Source organism: Mya arenaria, chromosome 3 (genome assembly GCF_026914265.1).
Source record: "Mya arenaria isolate MELC-2E11 chromosome 3, ASM2691426v1".
Classification (NCBI taxonomy): Eukaryota; Metazoa; Mollusca; class Bivalvia; order Myida; family Myidae; genus Mya; species Mya arenaria.
The window spans coordinates 86,828,497-86,842,440 of NC_069124.1; the positions used below are offsets into that span (position 1 = coordinate 86,828,497).

At 34.8% G+C, this 13,944-nt stretch overlaps 2 protein-coding genes across 3 annotated transcripts; both read left to right on the forward strand.

Moving 5' to 3' along the window:
* The first annotated feature begins 294 nt into the window (after positions 1-294).
* LOC128226609 (uncharacterized) lies at positions 295-3,921 on the forward strand. Of its 2 annotated transcripts, XM_052936567.1 has the most exons (3): positions 295-380; positions 526-586; positions 1,935-3,921. In XM_052936567.1, the coding sequence occupies exons 2-3, from the start codon at positions 532-534 to the stop codon at positions 3,545-3,547; spliced, it is 1,668 nt and encodes a 555-aa protein (XP_052792527.1). In that variant the 5' UTR covers positions 295-380; positions 526-531; the 3' UTR covers positions 3,548-3,921. The 2 variants fall into 2 exon arrangements, with proteins under 2 accessions (XP_052792527.1, XP_052792526.1); XM_052936566.1 differs by lacking the exon at positions 295-380 and having other exon boundaries at positions 387-586.
* A 4,112-nt stretch (positions 3,922-8,033) lies between these two features.
* LOC128226634 (uncharacterized) lies at positions 8,034-11,336 on the forward strand. The gene is made up of 2 exons (XM_052936596.1): positions 8,034-8,191; positions 9,646-11,336. Exons 1-2 carry the CDS (start codon positions 8,137-8,139, stop codon positions 10,950-10,952), a joined length of 1,362 nt encoding a protein of 453 aa, XP_052792556.1. The 5' UTR covers positions 8,034-8,136; the 3' UTR covers positions 10,953-11,336.
* The last annotated feature ends 2,608 nt before the right edge of the window (positions 11,337-13,944 follow it).

Genomic DNA, 13,944 nt, shown 5'->3' on the forward strand with positions numbered 1-13,944 from the left:
CGTGCTGAAATACTTTTTTAAAAAGTTCACGCTTAATTGCTGCAAATGAAGTAAATAAACTCAAATAAATCCCCTATAATAAATAAATTTTCATAAGCCAATAAAAACTAGAGGTGACATGGCGCGGTCTGTGCTTGGTTTCGGTACTTTAAATTAACGAGGCTTGGCGACAATATTATTGATGGGCAATCTGTTGCTTATTTCAGCTTAATTAGTATTAAAAATAGAACGGAGTCACGATTAAAGCATTACTTGTGATATTTTAAGTAAGATAAATCTACCGATTCGGTCGATTGTTTTGGGTATTTTTACTTTCCACCTGCTGTCTATTTAAATGCGCAGTTACCTGCCAACTGCTATACTTTGTATGAACTTTGGAGGTAACCATTTCATGTTGATTTTGTTTGTGTTGTTAAAGGATTTTACTTTAATTTAATTTCATAATGTTGCCTTCCGACGTAGCATTTATGACGTAATTTATCTCGTGATATACACACACACTGTTAATCATCTTACGTGTTTCAGGCCGAGATGGCGCTAGCAGCAGCGCCCGTTCTTCTGGTGATTACACTCTGCTACTTGCATGGTAGGGCTATTTTGATTGCCCCATTACAGTGTTATACTTTGTTGTTGCATTATATTTGCGTTCACTAGTCGTGTTTAGTGTTAAGAACTTTGTGTATGTAAGGTGACAAAGGAAGTGTACTGTTGGTTTTTAAAAAATGAAGCTTTATCTACTTATAAGTTTTTTGTGGACCAAAGAGAATTACAATGCTTAGTTTATGTTTGTTTCTAGGTCCATTAAATATTTGAGCGCATTTTTATTTCATTTATTTACACGTGTTCAATTCTATTTTGTTCTTTTCTTTCATCAACATATACATATAAATTTAATTTGTGTCTATAAAATCAAACAACCATGTCTAAGTTACATAAACACAAACAGTGCTAAGTATTATAGTTTGATTTCACTCATTATACACTGTTGATTGCATGTCTTGCAAAATGTAATTTAAAAAAAACGGTACTTTCGTTTGTGTTTTTTTTAACACTTACAATATGTTTACAAATTAATACCAAAAGAAACACTATGCATAAGTAGGCTTTGAAAATTGTCAATCAATTGTTGTTCTTATAGTTACGAGATCATAATACATGTAACTTGTTTATCTACTTTGGACATTCATGTTAAAGTCTTTAAATCGGACTGTTAATATAAAGTAAAGATAATACGTATCTTAAATTAATTATATTACTGTGTATATGCTAAAGTTCAATTTTAGCGATCAACAGAAAAGAAAGCAAGCTGAGGTAGCCTGCTCTTTTTTCTTTAGATCGTCAAACTTAAACTCGAATTTATTTAGTGTTTTTGGTGCATTGTTCTGAATCGATCTACGCTAAAGTAATGGATAGAAAATTTGAATATCCTCGATTGCCATTGGCCCTCTCAAAAAAGCAAACACCAAGGACATGCTACCTGTTAATACAGACACAAGTTTGACTATCTATGAAACTATTTTTGCTGCATTCGTCAAAATCGATATACGTAAAATTCATGAACAGAAAATTTAAAAAAACTCGATTGTCATTGGCTCACACAACCACGCAAACTTCAAATTTTTGAAGCCTTCAGGCATTGTATTATCACGTTTAATAACTTAAGGCATATATGCATTTGAAATACCACATGAAACTATGGAACTATATAAAGAACATCCATTTCGGGAACTAAACCATGTTTGATAAATTTAATATGCTGAAAAGTATATATTTGAAATTCATAGGTGTTGCTCAATGGGAAAAACCTTAATGTTATATATATAATATATATATATATATATATTGTAACTTATTTGATACGTTTGAATTAAGTAAATGGTGCAACTTAAAACTCATGAAACACATATCAATACGGTGTTACTTTTACCTTGCAGGAGCATGGTCGACAGAACCGATGATGTTTGGGGGTGCTATGTCTGGGATGGGTGTTGGAATGAATCCCATGGGAGGCAAATTTGCAGTGAAGAACGCTATCAGAACCAATATACAGATGCTGTCCAAACAACTAGCTAGTATGGAGAGAATGCACAGCCCTATGATTAGAAACCCATTTATGAATAAGAAACCAATCATTCCACCCAAGAAACCTTTCTTCCCTAAAAAGCCGATCCTTCCAAAGAAGCCAATATTTCCACCCAAGAAGCCAATGTTTCCAAAGAGGCCGATCTTTCCGAAGAAGCCAATGATTCCACCGAAGAAGCCAATGTTTCCAAAGAGACCGATCTTTCCGAAGAAGCCAATATTTCCACGCAAAAAGCCAATGTTTCCAAAGAGGCCGATCTTTCCCAAGAAACCTATAATCCCTCCTAAGAAGCCGATGTTCCCAAAGAGGCCGATCTTTCCGAAGAAACCTATAATCCCTCCTAAGAAGCCGATGTTCCCAAAGAGGCCGATCTTTCCGAAGAAACCTATAATTCCTCCTAAGAAGCCAATGTTTCCAAAGAGGCCGATCTTTCCCAAGAAGCCAATGTTTCCAAAGAGGCCGATCTTTCCCAAGAAGCCAATGTTTCCAAAGAGGCCGATCTTTCCCAAGAAGCCAATGTTTCCAAAGAGGCCGATCTTTCCCAAGAAGCCAATATTTCCACCGAAGAAGCCAATGTTTCCAAAGAGGCCGATCTTTCCCAAGAAACCTATACTCCCACCAAAGAAGCCAATGTTTCCTAAGAGGCCGATCTTTCCCAAGCAGCCAATATTTCCGCCCAAGAAGCCCATGTTTCCAAAGAGGCCGATCTTTCCAAAGAAGCAAATGATTCGACCAAAGAAGCCAATGTTTCCTAAGAAGCCGATCTTTCCCAAGAAGCCAATATTTCCTAAGAGGCCGATCTTTCCCAATAAGCCAATTTTTCCACCCAAGAAGCCAATGTTTCCAAAGAGACCGATCTTTCCCAATAAGCCAATGATTCCACCAAAGAAGCCAATGTTTCCAAAGAGACCGATCTTTCCTAGAAAGCCAATATTTACACCGAAGAAGCCAATGGTTCCAAAGAGACCGATCTTTCCTAGGAAGCCAATATTTACACCTAAGAAGCCAATGTTTCCTAAGAGACCGATCTTTCCAAAGAAGCCAATGATTCACCCAAGAAAGCCGATTTTTCCGCAAAAGAAACCGTTTATTCCCAAGAAGCCATTTATACCACGAAAGAAACCATTCATCCCAAAGAAGCCGTTTATACCCCAAAAGAAGTTTTTCATTCCACGGAAACCGTTCATTCCACGAAAGAAACCATTTATTCCTATGAAGCCGTTTATACCGCAAAAGAAACCATTCATTCCGTTCATTCCTAGGAAAACATCGTTTATGCCGAAGAGACCATTTTTTCCAAATGGCCTTCCTGGGATGGGTATTTTCGGACAAAAGGGACCTACTTATAACTCTGTGATGAAGCCAAAAAAATTCATGATACCTAAACAATCCATTGCCAAAAACCCATTTAAAGGAAAACCTAAGTTTATGCCAAACAGAATTGGAGATTCAATATTTTGGTAAATGAATTTATACAGCTACACAATACAACATTTGTACCAGAACTTGACTTTTAGGGGCTGGTATTGAACTGTCTCATTAAAATTGATTTTGTTTGTATGTAACGTTGACATGACCATATGAGGATGTTATGTTTGTGAAGGAACTGTATTCCTTTAAGAAATGCTCGAAAACTTGTGTTATACACAGATGTCGTATTCTGTGATCATGCAGCTTGAAATGTTGTCACAAAACCTTTGACGTAGCTTACCCTTACACTTAAGCAATAATTTATTTCATTGAATACGAAAAATGCGTTGCTAAATTAATAAAACATTAAACTTCAATTTCCTGTTTGTTGACATTATATAGTTTAATAAAATTGTGCTGAGAAAACACAGAGTTGTTTTATCTTTAACGAATGGTCAGTTAAAAGTGTACATGTGCTATATAAACATGCGGTAAAGTTACTGTGCATTATAAAAATGTCTTAATAATAATAGTTCCTAGAACCGTTTAGTGATTACTTGTTGTTCAACCCAAAATATTTTCAAAATATAATTGCAACTCTGGTTTAGAGATATACCCTAATGTTCATAGTTGGGTAATCTTCAGGAGTTATTTAAGTATGTTCTTGAATGCAAAGTTTTATTCAAAGTGTACAAGACGTTGTGCTTATTTATGATCGTAAGCAGTCATCGTTTTGAACATTTAGTTCCGATTTTAATAATTTAAAAGATTACCAAAATATCAACTTCTATAAAAGATCAAGAGGAAGGAATAACGGACCTGTTATGTTTGTAAATGCCATTATCAATTGTAAATTTGTGTTACCGATGGTTAAAGGCCTGTATATACATGTAAAGGTCACAATAGTCATACACACTTTTGCAATTAAAAGCTTATGTTGATAAAACCTAGCCTTTGTCCAACCGTCACCAAATTTGGTCAGAATGTATATTGGCAAGATATCCTAGACAAGTTGGACAGCCATATCACTTGAGTGACTCAAGAGTTATCACCCTTAAAGGAATTGTCTGCTCAATCATTTAAGAAGCCATTGTCCAATTACCACCGAGTGTGGTCAGAATGTTTATTGGCATACTAACTGAAACAGAACATTTTTATTACATGTAAAAAATCATTTTTTTGTGTTATATTTACATGTCAATATATCATCATTACAACTATATTATTGAACTATAAATGATGAACTGAAAATTGTTATATTGCAATTCAACAAAGTTGGAACAATATCGTTTGATTTTTATATTCATATACATGTTGGAAAAATCATTTTCAATATATGACTTACTGACCTGAAAAATAAAGTATAACTACTTAAACATTAAGATAAAGCATGACTTAAATGTTCTTAATGTTAATTTAGATAAAAACAACTTATAATGATGCACCAATTAATAATCTGGTTTATATATTCATGAAACAAGTATATCTTAAATGCTTCATCCAATATATATTTACGTACCATAGATGCTATAGATTTATTTTGTGTTTTAAACAGCTTGTTTAAACATATATGTCTAATTCTATAATGCTGTTTAATATAATTTTGTCTTAACATATGGTGAACACTTAAACATAAAGTGATACTCCTATTCTGGTTGATTAGAATCACATATTATTATATTTTAGTCTATCATATCCACCAGTAGGAAATCTTAAATTTTGAGAACAAATAAGTAATTTTGAAATAGCAATTCTAAGATTTCTTGACGCAATATTATCTAAATAAGACTCAAATTCAAAATAAGTTAAAAGTTTTTTTACACAGTTAAAATTCTATTTTCATTGACATTTCTTTGCCATTTTTGTAAATATTCGTCTACAAGAAGTTGTTTAAACACTTATAAAATGGTTTTCATTTACACATGCAAGTCTTGTCAGAAACTTTGGAACTTTTGTCCAGTTATCACCAAATTTAGTCAGAATGTGTATGAGCATAATTTGTCTGACAAATTTGATAACCAGCCATGTCACTCCAGTCATTTAATAGTTATTGCCCTTAAATTATAGATAATAGCTCAAATCAGTCTTGTCCGATCAACAACTTTAGGAGCCAAATTAGAAAAAAAATGGACAAAATATCTCTGACAAGTTCGATAACATCCACCTCGCTCTAGTAATTCACGAGTAATTGCCCTTAAATTATGGAAATTACCTCGAATCGCTCTTGTCTGATCAATAATTTAGAAGCCTTTGTCCAATCGTCACCATATTTGGTCAGAATGTGTATGTGCAGAATACTTTGGTCTGATACGATAACCAGCCATGTTGCTTCAGTCAATCCAGAGTTATGATTCTTGAAAAGGCAAAAACTATTTACAGTGTCCGCTCTCTAAATTTGGCTTAACGTACAACCACCTATCACCAAAATTGGTGGCCTAGTATAAGGACGGGCATATTTTGTGACAGTTGTTATTCTAGTTTTGGTTTGGCCTTTTTTGAACTTCTTGCGCTGTTTTGATTTTGAAACTCATGCTTGAGAAACCCTCAAACCATGTATGTATGCTAACTTTGATTTGACACCATCGTATGACGATGCTATATCCGCCACGTCTTAAACATTGATTGAAAGTGTGGTCGTTTGCCTCATATTTCAGAGAGTGGTCGTTTTCATAATTTTATAATGTACAATTTCCTTCAAATACATGATTTCGCCCTTCAAACGTTCCCTAAATGGTATATATTAGCTTTTATACGCCTGTTCATAGGATTGGACGCATTCTAGTTTAACCGGCGTACATGCAGCGTCCAGTGTGCTGTCCGATTAATGACCTTAGAAGCCTTTGTCATACCGTAAATGTGATCAGAATGGCTATGGACATTATATTTTGGACAAGGTCAATAACGATCATATCGCTGTAGTCACTCGAGAGTTATCGCCCTTTTATTATAGAAATTACCTAAAAATGCTCTTGTCCGATCAATACCTTTAGAAGCCTTTGTCCAATCATCACCAAATTTGGTCAGAATGTGTATGAACATAATATCTCGGACAAGTTCGACAACCAGCCGAATCATTTTAATAACTTGAGAGTTATCACCTTTTTTTTATAGAAAATACCTTAATCGGGATTGTCTGATCAACAACTATAATTAGTTTACCAGTCACCACGAAATGTGTATGGTCATGATATATCGGACAAGTTAGACAACCAGCCGTATTGCCTGAGTAATTCGGGAGCTATTGCCCAATGATGATTGAAATTACTTAAAAACCAATAACCTTGTCCTGTCATTACCAAATTTGGCCAAAATGTGTATGGGTAGAATATCTCGGTCAGGTTCGATAACCATCCGTGTCTCCACAGTCACTCCAGAGTTATAACTGTACAATCCAAGTGGATGCCCTAAAACTAAGACAGTTGTATTGTGTGACGCATTTGTTAGGTATGTTTTTCCAAGAACCAGTTGCAAATATCCGTTTTATTATTTATTTCTTATGTTATGCAATATGTGTGTTCGTCTGCATCGCCGATCCCCAAATTAGTTAATGAATTTTCTTAAAAAGTACAACACCTAGAACGACAAACAATGTACCATATACAATCTGAAATCAAGTGACCGACGTTGAGCTAGGTATTATTATAAATCGATTACCGCTTAAAGAATATATTAACGAGATGTCTTTGGTTGGTCAATTCCAATGTGGTCGTTCACATTTGTGGTCACGTGCCTTTCAATGATATTGGTGCCTGGTATTGTTTTATACATATTTTTTCTCTAAATGACGCAGATGCTAAGACACATGGCTTTATTCCAAAATGAACGCATTACGAAGGTGTGTTTAAGATCTGACGCACTTCCGTCTTGCTTCCGTATAAGCTCCATGGCTTTCGACGTTTGGCGAAGAACTATACACATCAAAACTTGGTTTGCATTTATTTTACCTTGTGAATAAACTTTACGTTATCAAAACTACGTTATCTGCTGTCGAACTTTGCTTTAAATTGGTTACGCAAGCGTTAAAAACGTAATAAAATATATAAAAGGTGACGCTAAATTGCTACAAATGAAGTTATAAAACTCAAAATGAATCCCCTAGAATTAATTATTCTTTTCATAAGCCAATAAAAACTGAATATTTAGAAAAATATAAGAAACATGACGTAGTAAACAAGTTTGAGGTGACATGAAACAATTGCGCGGTCTGTGCATGGTTTCGGTACTTTAAGTTAACGAGGCTTGGCGACAATATTATTGATGGGCAATCTGTTGATTATTTCAGCTTAATTAGTATTCAAAACAGAACGGAGTCACGATTAAAGCATTACTTATGATATATTAAGTAAGATAAATCAACCGATTCGGTCGATTGTTTTGTTTTTTTTTACTTTCCGCCTGCTGCCTATTTAAATGCGAACTTCGCTGCCAACTGTCATATTTGGTAGGCACTTAGGAGGTAACCATTTCATGTTGATTTTGTTTGTGTTGTTAAAGGATTTTACTTTAATTTTATTTGATTAAAGTTAATATTCTAACAAGTTACAGCTTGGATATAAATAGTTTACAGTAAATTCTCATCACATAAAACAAAGATGTATGTAACCTTCAACTCGTATTAATCATCTTACGTGTTTCAGGCCGAGATGGCGCTAGCAACAGCGCCCGTTCTTCTGGCGATTGTACTCTGCTACTTACAAGGTAGGACTATTTTGACTGCCCCATTTTAGTGTTATTCGTTTTGTTGCATTATTTGCGTTCTCTGGTAGTGTTTAGTGTTTAGAACTATGTGTGTGAAAGATGAAAAATGTAATGTCCAGTTGTTGTTGTTTTTATAAAAGATGCTTTAAGCTACTTAAAAGTAGTGAGTGAACCAAGGAGAATCACAATAATTAGTTTATGCTCGTTTCTTTGTCCATGGAACACTTCAGCGCATTTTTATTTGTTTTTACACGTTTTCCACTTGATTTTCGTTCTGTCTTTCCATCAATATATATAATTTAATTTGTGTCTTTTAAACCAAGGCAATATGTGTACGTTAAATAAATAATTTGGGTTGAAGTTGGACTTCTTTAATTATCACCATACGTTACATAAACAAATTCAGTGCTTAGTATTAGAGCCTAATTTCATTCAATAAATACTGTTAGTTGCATGTCTTCAAAAATGTTTGTAAAAAACGGTATTTTTTTAACACTTACAATATGCTTACAAATAAATACCAAGAGAAACACTATGGATAAGGTGTTTTTGAAGTTTGTCAATCAATTTTTGTTCTTGTTGTTACGATACTATAATAACTTGTTAAGCGACATTGGACATTAATGATAAAGAACATAGTGATTTTTTAATCGGTCTGTTTTAAGAAACTAAAGAGAGGACGTTTCTTAAATTAATATTATTTCTAGAAATAACTTCGTATATGTTGAAGTTCAAATTTAGCGATCTACAGAAAAGAGAGCAGACCGAGGTAGCCTGAACTGAGGAATTTATTTAGTGCGTTTTGGTGCATTCCTCTGAATCGATCTTCGCTTAAGTAATACACAGAAAATCCTTCATTGCCATTTGCCCTCTCAAAATTGCAAACACCAAGTATATATGCCACCTTTTACTGCATACACTACTTTAACTACAGCAAAATAATCTATGAAATTATTTTGGTGCATTCGTCAAAATCGATATACGTAAAAGTCATGAACAGAAAACTTGAAAAATACTCCATTCTCATTAGCTCACACAACCATGCAAACACCAAATTGTTGAAGCGCCAAGGCATTCCACTATAACGTTCAATAACCTAAGACCTAAATGCATTTGAAATACAATATGAAACTATGGAACTATATAAAGAACATTTCGTGAATTAAATCATGTTTGATAAAATTAATATGCTGAAAAGTAAATATTTGAAATACACAGGTGTTGTTCAATGGGGGAAAACCTTATTGTAAAACCTTATATATATATATATTGTAGTAAGTATTTTGATAAGTAAATACTTGAAATACACAGGTGTTGCTGAATGGGAGAAACTCTGCCTTAAAAATTAAAATGCTATATATATTGTTACTTATTTGATATGTTTGCATTACGTAAATGGTGCAACTAAAAACTCATGAAACATATATCAATACGATGTTACTTTAACCTTGCAGGAGCATGGTCGACAGAGCCGAAGATGTTTCCGGGTGCTATGCCTGGGATGGGTGTTGGAATGAATCCCATGGGAGGCAAAATTGCAGTGAAGAACGCTATCAGGACCAAAATACAGACGCTGTCTAAACAGCTAGCTAGTATGGAGAGAATGCACAGCCCAATGATTGGAAACCCATTCATGAATAAGAAACCAATCATTCCACCCAAAAATCCTTTCTTTCCAAAGAAGCCGATCCTTCCAAAGAAGCCAATGATTCCACCCAAGAAGCCAATGTTCCCAAAGAAGCCGATCTTTCCGAAGCAGCCAATGATTCCACCCAAAAAGCCAATGTTTCCTAAGAGACCGATCTTTCCGAAGAAGCCAATTATTCCACCCAAGAAGCCAATGTTTCCAAAGAAGCCGATCTTTCCAAAGAAGCCTATAATCCCACCCAAAAAGCCAATGTTCCCAAAGAAGCCGATCTTTCCGAAGAAGCCAATTATTCCACCCAGGAAGCCAATGTTTCCTAAGAGGCCAATCTTCCCAAAGAAGCCTATAATCCCACCCAAAAAGCCAATGTTCCCAAAGAGGCCGATCTTTCCGAAAAAGCCAATTATTCCACCCAAGAAGCCAATGTTTCCTAAGAAGCCGATCTTCCCAAAGAAGCCAATTATTCCACCCAAGAAGCCAATGTTTCCCAAGAAGCCGATCTTTCCCAAGAAGCCTATAATCCCACCCAAGAAGCCAATGTTCCCAAAGAGGCCGATCTTTCCAAAGAAGCCAATTATTCCACCAAAGAAGCCAATGTTTCCAAAGAAGCCGATCTTTCCGAAGAAACCTATAATCCCACCCAAGAAGCCAATGTTTCCAAAGAGGCCGATCTTTCCAGGGAACCCAATGATTCACCCTAAAAAGCCGATATTTCCACAGAAGAAACCGTTTATTCCCAAGAAGCCGTTTATACCACGAAAGAAACCTTTCATCCCAAAGAAGCCGTTTATGCCTCAAAAGAAGTCGTTCATTCCACCGAAACCGTTCATTCCACGAAAGAAACCATTCATTCCCATGAATCCGTTTATACCGCAAAAGAAACAGATCATTCCCAACAAGCCTTTCATTCCTAAGAAAACATCGTTTATGCCGAAGAAACCATTTTTTCCAAATGGCCTTACTGGGACGGGTATTGTCGGACAAAAAGGACCTATTTATAACTCAGGGATTAAGCCAAACAAATTCATGAAGCCTAAACAAATTATTGCCAAAAACCCATTTAAAGGAAAACCAAAGTTTATGCCAAACAAAATTGGAGATTCAATATTTGGGTAATTGAATTTATACAGCTACACTTTACAACATTTGTACCATTAGTTTAGTTTTAGAGGATAGTATTGAACTGTCGTCATTAAAGTTGATTTTGTTTGTTTGTAACGTTAACAGGACCATATGAGGATGATATGCTTTTGAAGGAACCGTATTCCTTTCAGAAATGCTCGACAACTTGTGTTATACACAGATGTCGGATTCTGTGATCATGCAGCTTGAAATAATGTCACGAAAAACCCTTAGGTAGCTCACACTTACACTTGTATTTCATTGAATACGAAAAATGTTTTGCCAAATCAATTAAAACATATTTGATTAAACAAATATGTTTCCGTATATTTTCTGTTTATTGACATTATATAGTTTAATAAAGTTGTGCTGAGAAAACACAGAGTTGTTTATCTTTAACGAATGTTTTGTAGAAGTTGAAAGTCTACATGTGTTGTATAAACATGCGGAATAGTTACTGTGCATTATAAAAAGGTCTTAATTATAATAGTTTTTAGAACCGTTCGGTGATTACTTGATGTTCAACCTAAACAATTTTCAAAATATAATTGCAACTCTGGTTTAGAGATATACCCCTATATTCATAGTTGGGTTATCTTCAGGAGTTATTTAAGTATGTTCTTGAATGCAAAGTTTTATTCAAAGTGTACATGACATTGTGCTTATTAATGATCGTAAGCAGTCATGGGTATGAACATTTAAGTTCCGATTTTCATAATTTAAAAGATGACCACCTGTTATGTTTGTAAATGCCATAGTCGATTGTTACTTTGTGTTATCGATGGTTAAAGGCCTGTAAATACACGTAAAGGTCACAATAGTCATACATACGTTTGCAATTAAAAGCTTATGTTGATAAAAAAACATGTTTTGTCAGTTTCAATTAACTACTAACGCCCGAAGTGGGTTGTTTTTAAGTTTGAAAGCCATAACTACCAGACATATTTGGAAATTACTAAGTTCAGCCGGAAACTAAACCCATCAGCATTCCCCTAATGTTTTAAGACTCTATGCAATGAAGTATTGGTGTGTTAAGCAACACAAGTCTTGTCAAATTTTGCTAACTCAATCACCATAACTCTACTTTTACTAAACGTAGCGGGAAACTAATTCCCAGGTACACAACCTCGTGACCTAAAACATGCCGCAAATGTTACTTGACTGAATCAAGTTTTGATTGACACAAATCCAGAAATGCTATTTTCTTTAATCAACCGCCATAACCCTGGTTTTACTAAGTGCAGTGGGAAACGAAACCCCAGGTGCAAATTCATGACCTGAACAAGGATCATTTTCAAGCAGCGAAGGGTCATTAATTAACGGTCGGGGTCAGTCCTTAACGTTAAAAATTGGTACGCCATCATAGTCTGTTAACGATTTAATAGCATGATTCAATCAGAATTGAACTGATTATAAATGAACACGTTGAATAGTTTTTATAATCTCATCTTGTTAAGGGTTGTTAAAGCCCACACACACGCATGCGCACATTCATGCACGCACGCATACGTTCACCCGCGCACGCGCGCACACAACACACAAACGCACGCACGCACGCACAATACGATATATATATATATATTTCAAATCGTTAACATGATGATATTTTAGTTTATGTTAATAATGTAGTAAAATGCTGTTAAATCTTGTTAATCAACGCATTGTTTGGTGTCACGCTTACCGTTTTATTCTGTTTTCAAGACCTTATCCCACACTCAAAGTCTCTGCTGTGTGTACAAGCAATTTCATGAAACATTTTAGCGGCACATTCAATGTCCATGATACAGAAGCCAACAATGCAACATTTTCCCACACTCAAAGTCTCTGCTGTGCGTACAAGCAATTTTATGAAACATATGTTAGAGATACATTCAATGCCCATGATACAGAAGCCATAGCAAATTGAAATAGTTAGCAGGGGGCTTTGGGGGTAACCCTCCACGTGAAAATGGCCCGAAATGGTGCATTTTTAGCGCATTTTTAAAGTGACATTGAACGATTTAGGGGGGGGGGGGGGGGTGCTTATTAATTTTCGGTACGGATGTTAGACGATTATCATTTTTTGGATTGTAAGTAATATTTGTTTAGTGAGATGTATTCCACAAGCTGAATTTACTATATTTTAGGTTAGTCTGTAGCCCTATTTTTGCAGATCTCTGCTGATACTAATAACAAAAAGTTTCTAATAAACAAGTAGTGCTGTTTGTTGTTGTGAATTTACTGTAGCTGATAAGAAAAAATCAAAGCACTTATCATCAAAGTCCCATGACTTGAAACAATGTTAATGACTATAATAAAAATATTACAATTCGGCAAATGAGATTGCTTCATCATTAAGAAAGGCTCTGATGAGAATAGACGCCAAATTTAAGTCATTGTTTGGAATTACTTAGTGGGTTGTTAAGCGCCCGTCTTATGTGGAATTAGTTATTTAGTACAACAAGATAAACAATAACTCTATCATATAGCTTAACAGAGTTTTATATACAAAACAAGACTCTCTTATGTTTCTAATCTGACATTTTAATTAACATAAACAATATTTCGATTAACGTCATGCTAAACGTTTTAATATAATACGTATTGAATAAGAAACAGATGTAGGGGTTAGACTAACTGATATTGCGCAAAAACGATGTCGGGAAGGTACAAAAATATTCAAAAAAATAAAACAAAAAATAAACATTTTTTTCTTCAGATTTTAAAAAAAGATGCACTTTTTCACGCGAAACTTGAGGTAATTTCCCCGCGAAAATTGATGCATTTAGAATAAAATACTTAAGCAAAAAGAAAGTAACTTACATATCCGTAAACGTTTGCAAATGAGGTAAGTTTTATTAGGAGGTATTAAAGCAGTTATTGTATTACCACCCTTTTGAAAAGAGCCCTAACAAGTGGTTCTCGGCTTATACTCGTTCCTTTTATTTTTACATAATTATTTATGTTTTATGCTTTATCGGGATGTTAAAGCAGTTATTATATAACC

Bases quoted from the DNA above. Each gene is read 5' to 3' on its own strand.
- LOC128226634 (XM_052936596.1), top strand. From the start codon at position 8,137: ATGGCGCTAGCAACAGCGCCCGTTCTTCTGGCGATTGTACTCTGCTAC. The intron at 8,192-9,645 runs GTAGGACTATTT...TTAACCTTGCAG, and splicing joins TGTACTCTGCTACTTACAAG to GAGCATGGTCGACAGAGCCG.
- LOC128226609 (XM_052936567.1), top strand. From the start codon at position 532: ATGGCGCTAGCAGCAGCGCCCGTTCTTCTGGTGATTACACTCTGCTAC. The intron at 587-1,934 runs GTAGGGCTATTT...TTTACCTTGCAG, and splicing joins TACACTCTGCTACTTGCATG to GAGCATGGTCGACAGAACCG.